This window comes from Rattus norvegicus, chromosome 14 (genome assembly GCF_036323735.1).
Source record: "Rattus norvegicus strain BN/NHsdMcwi chromosome 14, GRCr8, whole genome shotgun sequence".
Taxonomy (NCBI): Eukaryota; Metazoa; Chordata; class Mammalia; order Rodentia; family Muridae; genus Rattus; species Rattus norvegicus.
Genome location: NC_086032.1, coordinates 71,116,853 through 71,132,579, shown reverse-complemented (window position 1 = coordinate 71,132,579; position 15,727 = coordinate 71,116,853). Strand labels below are relative to the sequence as shown.

General features: G+C 41.6%; 1 protein-coding gene across 2 annotated transcripts in view; it reads right to left on the bottom strand.

Moving 5' to 3' along the window:
• Positions 1-351: 351 nt before the first annotated feature.
• Positions 352-15,727, bottom strand: part of Tapt1 (transmembrane anterior posterior transformation 1) — a 46,263-nt gene continuing 30,887 nt past the window's right edge. For both annotated transcript variants that reach the window (XM_039092783.2, XM_039092784.2), the window contains 10 exons: positions 15,532-15,667; positions 14,715-14,812; positions 14,219-14,288; positions 10,754-10,834; positions 8,443-8,552; positions 7,104-7,163; positions 6,698-6,766; positions 6,017-6,093; positions 4,035-4,195; positions 352-2,332 (listed from right to left, as the gene is read on the bottom strand). In XM_039092783.2, the coding sequence (XP_038948711.1) occupies positions 2,103-2,332; positions 4,035-4,195; positions 6,017-6,093; positions 6,698-6,766; positions 7,104-7,163; positions 8,443-8,552; positions 10,754-10,834; positions 14,219-14,288; positions 14,715-14,812; positions 15,532-15,667 (1,092 nt within the window). In that variant the 3' untranslated portion in view covers positions 352-2,102. The remainder of the gene's footprint in view (positions 2,333-4,034; positions 4,196-6,016; positions 6,094-6,697; positions 6,767-7,103; positions 7,164-8,442; positions 8,553-10,753; positions 10,835-14,218; positions 14,289-14,714; positions 14,813-15,531; positions 15,668-15,727) is intronic.

Genomic DNA, 15,727 nt, shown 5'->3' with positions numbered 1-15,727 from the left:
TCTGATGTATGTTGCACCTTAACTAGACTTTTTAAAAACCAAAGTATTGTCTTGTCTGTGACTCCCATATTATGACAACAAGATACTAACACTGTGACATCAAGATTACCACAGAATGCAAATGTCTTCGTGTGGTAAGAGATACTAACTGGTCTATGACCAACGTGAAGGCTAGTCTTTCAAAGATAAAAGAGCAACTTTTTTTTGTCATTTAGGACAAGAGTAAACATAACTAACCCCGCCCTATTATCTGTAAAGTAGAGTAAGTTCTGCTTATACTAGAACTATCCCAGTGAGATATCTACCCCATCAACTATAACAGTAATCGCTGCTACAAGAAATTCGGTGACCTTTTTAAAAAAGATTATAAAATTGAATTTATTGAGTTTCACACAAGATGCACTTATAAAATTAGTACTGAATGCCATTATGACAGAAGTGAGCATCATCCACACTCCCAAGAGCATCTGCAAAGGAAATCAATCTTCAGAGAATAGCACAGAAACAGAAAATCCAAGCGAACAAAAAGATACATCTAGGCCGTGTTCTTGTTCTGACCAGGGCCGCATTTGGCAAAGCTTTCTCTGCACCTCCCCTGGTTGCCAAGGATACTTTCTTTTGTTAAAAAAAAAAGTTTAGAAGTGGGGCCCCACTAAAACATACACAAAAGAATAAAAATGTTCATTTTAAACTTAAACTGCTTCCTGGTTTTACAAGGCATAAATATATAGCATCTCCAACAGCTACCTGTAGATTCTGTTAGTGCAAAACCTTAGAAACCCTCCTGGAGCTCAAAGGCATCCGGACTAGTTTTGTACTTAAACAGGATACGGGTAAACCACTTAAAATTTGCCATCTCTGCCCAAAGTGTTTGCATGAGAACTGAGTTTCAGAAGACAGCATAGGAAAGAGTCAGAAACGGTCAACTTTTTTTCTAAGAGAAGTGCAGAAAAGATTCTTAAGATAAAGTGGGGTGACAAGAACTTGTCCTTTGATGCCAATAGGTAGTAATGAAGCAGGAATAGCATCTTTATCTCAAACAGAAAACCTAGAGCACCTTTTGGTTGCTAGTTACAGTGTCCACGCTGTAGTACCCCCTCGTGTCCCAAACATCCCATTTACGGTCGGTCATGTGAAGGTCTCTCCCAGCACAAACACTCACCATCTCCTCTCTACACAGAACACACCCACAGAAAGACAAAAGCATTTTACAGTCCCAGCAAGGCGATGCTGCTCAATCTGCTGAGAATACTTTAAAACTGTTATTCAAAACGAAATAAAACCCCAAAACTAGCCTGTTGCTAGCAACAGCTTTTCAGCCAATTCAACACCAAATCCTTTAACTTGGAATAACCGATGAAGCAATTAGCCTTAAAGTGAAACCTGGTCACACTGCACCTGGAGTTGACATTGCTCTGTGCCATTCACTGCCATTGTGCCTGTGTCACATAGCTCACACTCTGCCCTGAGAGTAACTGAGGCAGCAGGAAGCATTTTTCAGTGACACGTGACCTTCATTAGGTAATGACTGGGCCAAGAGCTCCTTGTTTCTTATAGGATCTGCTATTCGTCACCTTGTAGTTAAGTAGCCTTTTACTCTGACTAGCTCAGATGTATTGCCAAGGATGACTCTGGTGGTGAGAACATTTATCTGGACTTATATGTAATAACTTGTCAATGCTTTGGCAGATGGAGAAAAGTTTGGAAAGAGTGTGTGGAAACAGTCTGAGGCTGGAAAGGTAACTCATGGTAAAAGCTTCACAGTTTCCCAGGTGTGTCCTTATACTGAAGAGGCCTTGAGGAAAACCCAACATTCTGGAAGCCCAGGCTGACAAAGAAAAGGAGCTTTTGCAGTGCTCTGGCCAGGGCCGGAAGTGGCACTGCTGTTGGTCAAGCAGGAGGAAGTGTTCATCAACTGTCAGCATCCAGAGTCAAGGCCAGAGGCCATCGCTGTTCCGTGATCTGCCCTTCTACAAGGCCACATTACTGGAAGAAGATACTAAGATTTGCTTGCCATTAATAATTTAAGTTTTTAAATAAATATTTAAGTGCCGTGTTTAGCAAGTGTCCTGGCACCCAGCATCTTCATCTCAGCCACAAACTCAGTCAATCCGGTTTCCACAAATTGTGAACCTGTCTATCTCTAACAAATCTTTCTTTGAGGATCTGTGTTTTAACTCCGAGTTTTCCTGTGTTATGTCCTTCTCATCACCATCTGGGGTTGTCAGGAACTGATCAGAATTGCTGGTCACAAGTAAGGGTATGACATTTTCTTTCTGATGAACAGGCTGGCTGGTGATGGAGGCAGACAGGTTTTCTTCTGTGGAGAGGCCTGTGGAAAAGGAGACTGGATTAGGAGATGATTCCCTTCAGGCACAGTGAACACTGATCAAAGCTCGCATCTTTTCAGAGTACTGGGGAGTATCTGTAACCTTTCCTCTTAGATACACCAAATGAACACTAAAAGCATGCTGTATAAGCTGTAATTTACAATAAAATTTAGAAGCTACTCACACTCTGTTCATCCAAATATTACTCACCCCATAGGTAACACTACCCCAGATTCTGGAAAGAGCCTGCCTCTGATTTTGCAGCTCCCTCTCACATGAACACAATTTCTCAGGATTACTGCCTGAGTGGAGAACAACACTGGCTCTTCACCCTGGCCTCTGGGAAGAGCTCAGCAGACTTACCGTGTCCCACTGTATACTTTGGCTAGACTCAGTCTAGCATCATCATCTGCAGGAAGCCCACATTGGAAGGAATCACCACCACCCACTCGCCCTTGCCCAGGAATTTAGGATCCTGGCAATGGAAGCAGCTGAAGACACTAGGACCCACTGACCTCTGAATTAGAAATCCACCCTCCTCCACTTTCCTTCCCCCAGGAGCTTGGGACTGAACCCAGAGCTTTATGCTTGCTAGGTTATGTGTTCGACCACTGAACCAACATCCTCAACCTCACTCAGTACCCCTCTCCCCACAATGTGGTCCTTTAAAGGAAGCTTTAAAGCAGTGTGAGCTGCAGATAGATTGCCAGGCGCACTCCTGCTGAGACCTAGTAGTCCTCTGTGACTGAGAAGGGTAAGAGCCTAACACTGTTTTCAGCTTTGACTGGCACCCCTCTTCAGGGCCTGACTTCAACACCCTCCTGAATCATCTCTAACTTGTAGTCTCTTGACCTCTAGGGCATCCTTAAGATACTCACTTTAAATACACTTCACATGACATGACATGACATGACATGACATGACATGACCCCTGATCTGATGGCTACCCTCCATTAGACTGGCCCTAGACATTTACTAATTTCTGAATGTAACAGAACACAAGCGGACACACTTGCAATCTCTGTATCACTAACAGCACTTGCATGTGCTAACAGTGAAGGACCATCTGAGCCTCCACTTTAGCTTCTGAGAAAACACACAGGAGTATGTATGACCTTGGTTTAGACCCTGGACCAGCTGGTTCCTTTGCCCTGTTCAGAACAAGATTTGTACTCTCCAGCATAGCTGGGTGCTGTCTAGATGCACTGGCCTCCTCTCCCTTTTGATTCTAAGCCAAGAGCCTGGCAGGAGTGCAAGGCCCTGGGGTGTGGGGAGGTTCAATTCTAGGTCTTAGACCAAGTTGGCCATATCCTACCTCAGCACCACCTGGCTACTATCCTTCCAAACACCAACGGCCTCTGTGCAGCTCATCTTCCTTTCCTGACCACACTCACTGTGGTCTGACACATGCTCCACTCACTTTTCTTCCCTCTCCCCAACAGTACAGACCAAGTTTATCAGAGCAGGGATTTCTCTTCCCCCAACTAAATCCCCTGGTCCTGACATGTAATTGGTTCTCAGTAATCACCAATAAAACAGTAGATTAGCAAGTGTAATTACAGTGCTGGGGTTAGGTGTATCTGTTCTAGAACGCAACTATTAAATGACCCAATAGTAAAGTAGAACAAAAACTTCTCCAGGCGGCACTTAACCTTGGTGATTTACCAGGAGGAAGTCAGATGATGAACTCTGAAGTCAACGTACCTTGAGAGGACTTGCACTTGCTCTGGGATTTATTGGAGGGTTTTGCAGGTGTGCTGGCTGGGGGAGGATTAAATAGCTTCTCTTCCATTTTGGCTTCTTTCACATATTGACATGACTTTCCCAACAGCACAATACTATTAAGTATTTTCAAGGAGATCAACCTAAGAAAAGAAACAATGTTGTAGGAATTGATCTAAGTCATGATGTGAGCCAACCTCTTAGCCTGGCTTCTGAGCTGTAGGACAGGTTGAGGGATGGGCCCAGGAGTCAGAGGACCTGGGCTGTGCAACATGAGTTCCTTGTACAAAGCTTGAGCTTTCTGAGGTTCTTTATCACAAAGGAAGACTTCTGATACATTCTGATTCATAACAAATTCTATCAGTCAGTTGCTTTTCCTAATATAGATAATTCAACATATATTCTTTTCTATAAAATAGGTAGATTCAGATGGACAAAAAGTAAGAGACAATTCCCTGTGTGGCACCCAGTATATTATCAGCCATTTGCTCTGAGCACATCATCATTACCTTCTCCCTGTGCAGAAATGGGATCTATTTATAAGGCTGTAGTGGAGGCAAAGTGGGAGCAAGAGGAAGGATGTGGCGCCAGTGTGTGAGTAGAGTTCTTTTTGGTCCTGGGCAAAATTCTTCACAGCTGATACTTACATCACTCACACACACACACACACACACACACACACACACACACACACACACACACGCACACGCACGCACGCACGCACACACCATACATAATACATAGTTTACAAATATTTTTTCTTGTCTGTTACTGTTCCTAAGTGATCCTATGAATGCTTTGTGGTATGGGCACATATACACTTCAGTGACACCAAGGGACAAAACTCGTCTGTCTTCTTTTTGGCTGATCCCTAGAGCATCCTGGAACCTGGCAGCTAAGGCTGCTGAATAGATGGGGCAGGGCAGTGGCAGGCTTGTCTTCCCCGCCACAGCTGACAAGCACACGTCCTCTCAGGAGAACTGTGCAGAAACTATTGTAACAAACAAAGGTTTTTAAGCACACTATATGCAAACATCCCTTTCCTGATTTATGTTATAAACTATGAGAACAATTAACTTTTAACAAAAACAGGAGCAAGTAGAAAAAAGGGAACTATGCTAAGAATACCAACGGCAGGATGTGGGAGCCTGCACAGAAGGAGCATCGTGATCTTTTTTGTTGTTTTAAAGAAATATTTTAATATCTACTGTTATGCAGTCTAAGAACAAAGAAATCTCTTTAAGCTTTAACCCTCAAGCCTAACACCCAGTTTAAAGTTTTAACAGTGTCTTCAGTGTGCAAAGGCCAATGTGATTCCAGTCAAAGTAAGAAACAGCTCAGGGAAAATATGCAAAAAGACTAAAGAGTACAGAACATAAAAATAAAAGTCAATTTTCTGTGATGGAAGTTTTAACTCCTACCTAGAAAAGAAAAGTATACAGTAAAATTTCTAATATTGTATAATTTAATATAAAAAACTTAGTGTCAAACTTGAGAGAGGTGTACATGGAGGCATGTTTCCAGTAATGATTTATGATTATTATAAATTACTTAAACTGTTTACTTACTGCTTGTATTTCACAACCAGGTATGTATGTAAGCTAGTTGGGACCAAATTTGTAAAAGTTTCAGTTGGCCATAGCTACTAAAACTATATTTTTGCATCAGTTAGATTAATGTAAAACAAGCTCAGTGTGCTGAATATTAGTGTAGCAAGAACAAAGGAAAATCAAAGGGGTTTTTAAATATGGACCATGACTCTAATAAAAAATTCTTTCCTAAAAAGAATAAAGTATGGTTGAAATACAAATCTTGAGCAACAAGACCTTACTATAAACTTTGATTAAAGATTCAAACTCAAGTACATAGAATAGGAAAAATACCATTGGATGCAATTAGCTTCTATTACATCTTGCAGTCAATACACACTTTACTGTAAAACAGTCAAGAATAGTTGATCTTACCCAAAATAGAAGAGTATGACACAGGCATAGGACAGGATTCCTTGCACTTTAATTGAGCTTGTTACAACTCTGATGAGCTAGCCAGAAACAAACCAAAACACAAAAGCACAGCGACAAAACAGAACCAGAGTTATTAGTTGATAATTAAAAACAGTTTTTTTCTCTCTTATTTTAACATTTTAGAGCATACTTGCATCTAAGTCCAAGAGGTGGGGTCTAAACTTCTTAACACAATATGGCCCCTCAGTCATCTAATGGTGGCTTGTTTTGCTCAGGCTAGGCCTGCTGCTGCCCACTCTTGCAAGTCCCACACAGTCTTGAAGTGCTCTCTAGAAACAGCATCAGGTTAAGCGGCCACCTCCATGTTCCACTATCCATAGCACAATGCCCACTTCTGGGATTATCCATTAGAGAAGACAATTGCTTGCCCAATGGCTAGGCAAGAGAGTAGCCTCACTGTTAGGAAAGATATCTGGACAAGCAGTCCCCTGACGTACTCTCCCTCTGGATAGCTCAAAATCCAAAGGAATGATGCATTTAGAATTTAGGATAGACTTTTCTTTCAGGTTACTTATCATTTCTTAAGAAGCAAGTCCCATAGAAACAAAGTTACTGATAATACATACTGGTGTTTTATGATGATAGCCATGTCATGACAAGAACAGAAAAGCATGAACTTACTAAGACCGCTAGTGGGAGAGGAATAAATCCCATTCTTCGTGCTACCGAGTCACTGTAGTCTGTGTATGCCTGCACGCAAAGGAGAAAAGGACTCACTCAGTTAATCAGCATCTAGAAAGCACCACTCACTGTCAGCAAATGCTCCGAACAGGTGCCTTTGAACAGAAGAGAAGCCAGCACCTGCCATGAAACTGAACAGGATGCAGCAGCCTAAATGGTCGATATGAGTTTCAAAAAAAAAAGCTCTACCATTGCTACAATGCAGCAGGAACACACGCTATCCATGTTATTACCGCCCAAGAGTTCAGTGTCTAGAAGAAGGCAAGTTCAAGTCTTCAGTTCTACCTGTAGCACATTTATCCACTGGTGAGTTAATGTCAGACAACGCCTTTAACAGAATGCTTACATTTTTCTGTCGGCTGCTAACAAGGTCAAAAGCAAGGCTGGCTCTATATTCACTGTAGACCTGAAGGCAAAGAAGAAAAAAGGATGATGTAGACTACAACAAATACACGCAGTGCAAAGGCTAAGACTTTGTAGAGAAAACTGCTTCCTAATTACACAGGGGCAGATGCTAATTAGCAGATACCCACAGCCTGAGGAAAATAGTCTAAGCTCCCTGAGCTGCTACATTCATGGGCTTATAAAGGATTTGCCTTAAGACAAGTAACAGCCAATGACTCTCATCCCCAGGGTTTAGAATGTAGGGAGAAGTGGCTGTTTTAAGCAGTGCTATATATAAAAAAAAAATAATTCTGGAATTCCGACAATTAAGTACCACGACTGAGTATTTAACCACAACAATAACACCCTCCCCAAAAGGACAGTGACAGTGAGAGACAGAAACTGGGGCTGGACTACATTAGAGCCCTTGCAGCAGCCACTAGGGAGCTTTGACAACTGCATTTCCACTAAAAATGCACATACTACCTGAGTCAAACCTTTCATTTTAATTTCAGGTACTGAGAAAATGACCCCATGAAAAGAGAACAATCCTGCATTGAAGAAGCCAAGAGAGAAAATGATGAATCCATTTTTGATTCCTGCTTTACTGAAAAGGACAGAAAAGATGCTTCAAATATTCAGCAAACCAGAAACAGAATTTTCCAACTGATACCATGTTTGATTTTAAAAACAAGTACCAGTTTATGGTTGTCAAAATATAACTCCAGAAAATCAAGAAAGGTGTTGGGCCAGTTTTTCATTCTGGACATAAGGATGAGGTTGTATAGGACACCCTGCCTTCACTGTGTCTGTATAGTGACGTATAGCCTCAGACCTATTTCTAAAGATACTACAGAAAACGGTTCCAACATAAACAAATCTCTCTTAACATAAACAGCTTCTTCAAGTGCGTTCAAGTGAGTTCACAAGTAAAATGTACAGCTCATCTCCTGGAATTTAGCCATCTGATTAGATAATTCCAGCACTTGGGGGGCAGGGGCAGGCAGACCAATGAGTCTGAGGCCAGCTTGGTTTACAGAGTGAGTTCCAGGACAGCCAGGGTTATGCAGAGAAACCCTGTCTCTAAACACCATAAATAAAAAGGAAAAAAAAAAAAAGCCAACTTTTAAACTTCAAAGTTTGCCAACTTGCAAACTTGTCAAGGTTTTGATGGTTCTATTTTAAAAACAGACTCAGTATTTTAATAACTCATTTTTCATAAATACAGTAAACCAATGGCTCTATCTTTATTAGATAAGAAATCAATGAAACACTGAGGAGGAATTACTAGAAACACGTACATCTGCAGTGATGTCATTGAATTTGGTGATAAAGGCATGCTTTACAATATCCACAGCAATTTCTGATGCAATCACCATACAGACGTCAGGAAACAACACCCAGAGATGATCTACAAGCACAGAAGAAGCACACAGTTAGACTTCTTTACATAAGCAGAACTGCACCTCACGCTCCCAGCAGCCTGGGACCCCCCAGCGTTTCCAATTCATAGTGGAGAACTAGCATCTGTCAATCGTACCTTCATTGCCAAAGTCAACTTTACCAAGCTAAAGGATAATATTCAGTAGTTTGCACTGTCCTAGTACCACTTCACCTGCAGGCCAGTGTCCAGCAGAACCTCTGTCTCTGAGAAGTCTAGATACCAGAGAGGTGACATGGGTAAGTAGTTCTTTAGAAAAGCCATAACTGTCTCAGTCTGACAGTAAAAACCTAGCTGATATGCTGATGCTCTTTCCTCCTTCGTCACTATGACATAAAAGACCCCGAGGTTCATTTATTTCACAGTCACCTAGATGGAACTCACAACTCAGCATGGACAACTGGAGGGCAGGGCTGCCTATATGGACAATACAGAGCAGCTTTTCTGAGTCTGGCAGCAACTGGCTGAAGCTAGGAGTCTCCCGGAACTATTAAAACCAAGTGCTGCCATCTCCTGCAATGTTCTTATACAGATTTGCTAAGGTCTAAATTCCAGTCTCCCTATCTACAAACTGAGGACAATAGAAATCTCTACATCTCACAACGAAGATTTAACTGAGATACTGGTATGCAACAGTGCACTTTCCATACAAAATAGTGTTTCTGTTGTTACCCAGGGTACAGTGGGAAAGCATGACGTTCAAACCAGCGACAGCATCCAAGCATGGCGCTCCTTTGTCACTGCTGTGGTGACAAAGGAGACTCAAGGTAGATTATAGGAGTTCACAGATCCAGTTCTTAGGAGGCTCGGGTCTTCCTCTGGCATAACAATTCTGTTCCTGTGGGACTGACCTCATCTGGGCTCCTGGGGTTGTACATGCCCACTCTGACTTTTGTGGAAACTTATTAGCTGATCTTGTCAACTGTGCACCAAAAGCATCCAGTCAGAGAAGTGGTTCAATGGGTAAAAGGTACTTGCTGCCAAGCCTGACCAGTTGAGTTCATGCTCTAGAACTGTCGTTGTCAAAGGAGTAAAGCAACTGTCAGAAGTTGTTCTTCAGCCTTCGCTTGAGTGTGCAAGTGAGCATGCACAGGCATGCACACACACACACACACACACACACACACACACGTAAAACTAACTGCTTTGGAAGCATATAGATAACAGAGTCGGGTGTGTGGCATTAGGAGCTTTCCCACCATAGGTCAAGCGGCCTTTGGATCTATTGTGACCACAACTGCTGAGATCTACAATTTGACCTTACAGGTTTAGTAAAAAGGTAACTTCTAGAAATGTGTTTCCAAACTCAGTTTCACTTTATATGTGATTCTAATTCTTCAAATGTTCTTGAAAACAAGACACAACCCACTAAGTTAACAAGAGGCATCCTCGATGTTGGAAGTAACACAAGAAGTGTAAAACCCTGCCTGTTCCATTAAGAACAAAACTGTACATCAAGAAATTGACCAGAGCGACCGGAGCAGTGGTTGCATCCCACCCAGCTCCACACTGTGACCACTTTCTACCTCAGCAGCTTATGGGTCCCCAACACTCCTTAGCTCTTCTCACACCTGGATGGGGCACAGCAGCAGGTAACTGTTGACAGAACAGGTGAACACTTGTGGAATCTGACAGCATCCTGTCAGCCCAGACTCAGGAGCGGAGATAAGGAACACACGTTACTGTTTTCCACTCTGTTTCTAAAACGACCCCCATTTAATAATGGTGAGGGTGATGAAGAGCAGGCTCTAGCCTAATGGTAACTAGAGTAACCACACCAGCTATAGCTCCAACAGAGCCTTGAGCAGTATGCTTACTCACCACAACACCTCAGAGATGCTGAGGTCTTATGACAGCCCAGCCTGCAGAGTATGACCATCCGTTCACTTCACAGCGGTACAGATAGTCACTTCAGCACGGACTTCACTCCATGTGAAAGGGTGATCTTTTTTTTTTAGTTTTTCTGAGACAGGGTTTTTCTGAATAGAAGCCCTGGTTCTCTTAGAACTCCCTTTATAGACCAGGCTGGCCTTGAACTCAGAGATCCGCCTGCCTCTGCCTTCCAAGTACTGGGATTAAAGACTTTCGTTACCAATGCCCAGCCTTGGTTTGTCTCAAGAGTAAATTAACAGGATACCATATTTGATTCCAGAGAGAGCAGAGAGTGTTACCTGGATTCCAAGAGAACTGCTCCATGTTTCTTAAGCAAACTATTAGCAAAAGCACGTAATTTGTGAATCGTTCCTTGATATCTAAAGAGAGAGAGAGAGAGAGAATGAACAATAAGTGGTAAAGTGTATTAAGTAGGGGAATACTTAAAATAATTCTATTAAAACATTTGTAAAAAAAAATAGTGATTTTTGGAACCCATGGGGTCCCACTTTAGGCACCAAAATTCACAGTGCTCAGGTCTTTTATATATAAACACTGCACTAGCTGTACATAACCTATCACCTTCTGTCATATGCTCCGAGTCATTTCCAGATCCCGCATAATGCTGGTACAACTGAAAAACAATGACTGTAGTTGTTTTCCTGTATAATGTAGGGAGCAGTGACAAGAAAACATCTGCCCATCTGCCCATGTTCAATACAGATGTGGCTCCTGCTTAGAATATTCTCTACAGCCAAAACCATGTAGGCAGGGAACACAGACACAGGGGCCTAATTGCTGACTAGTGTGTGTGTGTGTGTGTGTGTGTGTGTGTGTGTGTGTGTGTGTGTACGTACACATGTGTGTATGAACATGGACACATGTGTGTAAGCCATTACTTAATTTAACGACATATTTAAAGTTGTTCAAACTGGGCCATCAAATGCCTCCAACAGTCTTTGGGCATACATGGCAACTGTTTTCATTTTATAGAAGAAAAATAGAATTAAACATAAGACTTGGGGTTAAAAAAACAAGACAAAACAAAAACTTAAGTGCTTCTATGAAATATCTAAACGGGTAAGGAGAAGCATGTAATTTTTTACCAAAGAGAATACTGGGTTGGGGATTTAGCTCAGTGGTAGAGCGCTTGCCTAGCAAGCGCAAGGCCCTGGGTTCGGTCCCTAGCTCTGAAAAAAAGAAAAAAGAAAAAAAAAATAATAGCATTCCTTGGAGTTATTAGATAATGTGTGTGTGTGTGTGTATGTAGGATTAGGTTTCACAGTGGTGTTTGCCCTAAGTTAATAACTAGTTGATTAATTGGTATGCATTTAGTGAAAATAGAAAACTGAAGTCATGTCAAAGACAGTTTTTGTATTTCATTTTTTTCAGTTGTTATTTTCTCTAGGAGTTTAAGATACCATGTGGTCCTGAACTTAGTCTGTGTGACAATGAGTGTGCACTGTGTGTGTCTGTGGACACACCACCTGACCCTGAGCACTACCTGTCAGCACCCTGCAGCTTGATTTCACCTCACCATCCTCTGTGACCGGCTTTGCTTCTCCACTTCCTATTCTTGTTGCTCTAGAACATGACTGGGCTTTCCTTTCATTGCAATCCCCTCTGGGTGAGCTACCTTTACTCTCTGTGCCCTCCTTAAATTCTTGAACTCTTCCCGTCAGAGCTGGCACCTCCCCTTTAGAGCTGCCAAGCTTCTCACTTGTAGCAGGGCTGAGCTGTACTTTCAGTGGGCACAAATGCTGTGCTGTCTGTGAAACCAGAGCATGAATCCTTACACAATCCCACCTGTAAGATATATATAACAACTGATTCGAAGTACACAGCACAGAACACTTCCTCTGAAATGCATTAAAAAAAACCCCAAAACCCGGAGCAGCGTGTGTGGGGTTTTCAAGTGCACATGTTGACCAGCTCCACAACACGTATGTATATTCTTTCACATGACTTCAAAGGGGATGCAACTTACAGTCTGTCCTAGCATAGCTCCTAGCAAAGTCAGACTGAAGGGAGGAAATATTCTCTGTATTTAGTTAAAGATGGATCAGAATTCACGGGATTGCTTTTCTAATGTTTAACTGGAATTTTATACAGTTATTTACAAATCTGTCTCAGTGTGGGCACTCTATCCTTTCTAATTTTCATGAACAAAGTTAACAAAGAAACGTATTCATGACAATGAGTACTGAGAATGGCTGTATACAACAAATCTGGTTCTGAACCCAATCAATAGTAGAAGGAAAAAGAGCGCATGGTTTGAAGTCAGTCAAGTGGGCTTCTGTGTGTAACGGAGCCACAAAGAAAGCTGTCCCTAAGCTTTCCAGAGTGGTTGCAATGTTCACACCGTATAGCATGGAAAAGCACTTAGTCCCTAACTTCCTTCTTAGCACTGTTAGCCTACAAGAGCATTCTGGGAGGTAATGCAGTGATGTCCCATTGATTTGCCTTTGTATTTTCCTAATGATTCGTGTGAACTTACTGGTCATTCATACATTTTCATTTTCAAAATCCAATCCTTCTGCAACTCTAAGTCATATCACTTTGATAATTAATTGGCAAATTTTGTTCAGGTATGGTAATGTCCTTGCTCAGATATATACATACATACATATATATGTGTGTGTGTGTGTGTGTGTGTATATATATATATATATATATATATATATATATATATACATATATATATATATGTATATACCCTTAACCTATATGTGATCTGCTTTTTCATTTAAAAAAATATTTTCCCTTCATTTTTATTTTATGCGTGTGAGTGTTTTGCCTGTGCTCCGTGACCCTGCAGTACCCATGGAGACCAGAAGGGACATTAGATCTCTTGAGACTGCGGTTGCAGACACAGGTCCTCTGAAGGAGCCCAGTGCTCTTAATTAACCTCTGATGGTGGGTTTTTGGTTGGTTTTCAAGACAGCATTTCTCTGTGCAGTCTGAGCCCCCTTTCCAGCTCCTGCCTTTCATTTCATTTTTAATCAGCGTAGACTTTTTTACAGTTTTGAAAAATTGATTTATAAATTCTTCTTATGGTTGGTAATTCTGTGTAGTCTCTAAAAATGTTCTCCTAAACAAAGCCTGTAAATATTTTCTTCTATATTTTATTTAAAATTTTAAGATGTAGCACTTATATTTATGGCAATAAATTACTTTGAATTAACATTCTTGGAGGAGGACAGGGCATTGCTGGGAAACCCTGTCTGCCCTCCTTCTCTCAACTCCACCCACAGAGAAAATTCTGCATCTGCTTGGAGAAAACTCCAGTCAACATGACATCATTCCTCACCTCGTGTTTCTGACAATCCACCCAAGAGTGCCCAGCTTCTGGCCATGTTTGACCACCATCCCAGCTCCTAGCTGGCACTCCTCACTCCCCGCCTAACCTCTCTAAGCCTTCCTTCCTGCTTTAGCCTGGATGTGACTTCACTGACCTCTACCTGTGAGAAGGGTGACTACACCAGAGCTGCCTCCTCATAAACCTGACTCTATTTTAATCCTGTCTAATCTGCCCTAGATCTGCAGGACTGAGGGAGAGAAGATGCCTATCAGTGACCGTTATTAGGTAAAAAAAATACCTCGCTATTTATCTGTTTTAGAAAACAGATAAACCTTTCAACCTTTAAAAATGTTTTGAGATATAATTACTTTTAATTAAAATGTCATTATTCAACATTTGTTTATGGTAATGAGTCACTTTCAAAGACTATAACTAGAGCTACAATCAGAGTCTGACAACTTACCACTATTTGACATCTGAAAGAGATTGTTCTTTTCAAACTTCTTGAATACACTTCCTTTAATTTCAACAAACTGAAATGGCAACAGAAACACCACTGTCACTTTAAAAATATTTATTTTATATTTATACGCACACACACACACACACACACATACACACACACACACACACACACACACACACACACACACACACACTCTGTCTTCAGACACACCAGAAGAGGGCATCAGATCCCATTACAGATGGTTGTGAGTCACCATGTGGTTGCTAGGAATTGAACTCAGGACCTCTGGAAGAGCATCCGGTGCTCTTAACCACTGAGCCATCTATCTCTACAGCTCCCATCGTTATCAATTTAACACCTTAAGAGTTGTAAAAATCAATTCTTTCCACAAAAAGCTTCTTAGACTAACAGGTAACCAAGAATTCCTTCCATGCACTGTATTACCATGAGCCCCTTCCTAAACTCCCAGTGCGGAAGTGTGACTCATACTTACATTATTAGACATCATGATAGTAAGCAGTGACTTGTTGTGAGAGTTAAAAGCTACATTGAGAGTTGTCGCTTGAACCATGATAAGAATTGCATGTAGAACTAAGAGCAAGTCAAAGAAAACACTTGTTTCACAATTATTAACACAATATCATACAATTTTAAAGGTAAAAAATGGGGGAATGAACATAGTTTCTAAATCAAATCTGCCTAACAAATATTTTCTTATTGTCACACTTTTCTTATTATCTAGTTGATATAACCTGAGATGATGTATGTACTCTACATGAAAGAGGCAGAAGCAGAGAGGAAATCTGAACATCCATTATTTACAACTGCACCTCTGGAAGGTGGCACAGTTAGGCCTTCACCAGGCCATGGTGGCTCATGCCTTTGATCTCAGCACTTCGGAGGCAGAGGCAGGTGGATCTCTGAGTTCGAGGACAGCTTGGTCTACAAAGTGAGTTCTAAGGCAGCCAGGACTACACAGAGAAACCCTGTCTCGAAAACCTAACAAACAAAAAACCTAAAATCACCACCACCACCACCACCAAAAACAGACGTAGGCCCTCAAAAAAGGTGCTAATTAAAAATAGAAGAAGTTAGGGCAAATGATGAAAGAAGAGACTAAGATAAATACATCTGTATTATGACAATTCACAGTTTTAAAAGTGAACCCAGAAGTAGGTCTGGGTTGGTTTCTTTGGTTCCCCGAGTGATGTGAACATTAAGGTGGCCTTCACGTGCACACCTCATCATGTGCACGGATGGGTGAACAGCAGCACGGGCTGCTGGAGTGCCCTCTAAGTCTAAAAGGATACAGACATAGAGAACAGCCATGAAGAAGTGAGGAATTACTCCGATGTGTGCTCTTTTTCTTTCTTTCGGCTCTGTGGCTGTCCAGTACAGAGCATCTAAGATATCTTGTCCAAATGAGGAGAACAGACGATCGGCTACCTGCAGAGAGAAATGTGGGAACTTTTCAGTGTTTACTAGCAGTCAGACCTGAGGCTGTGG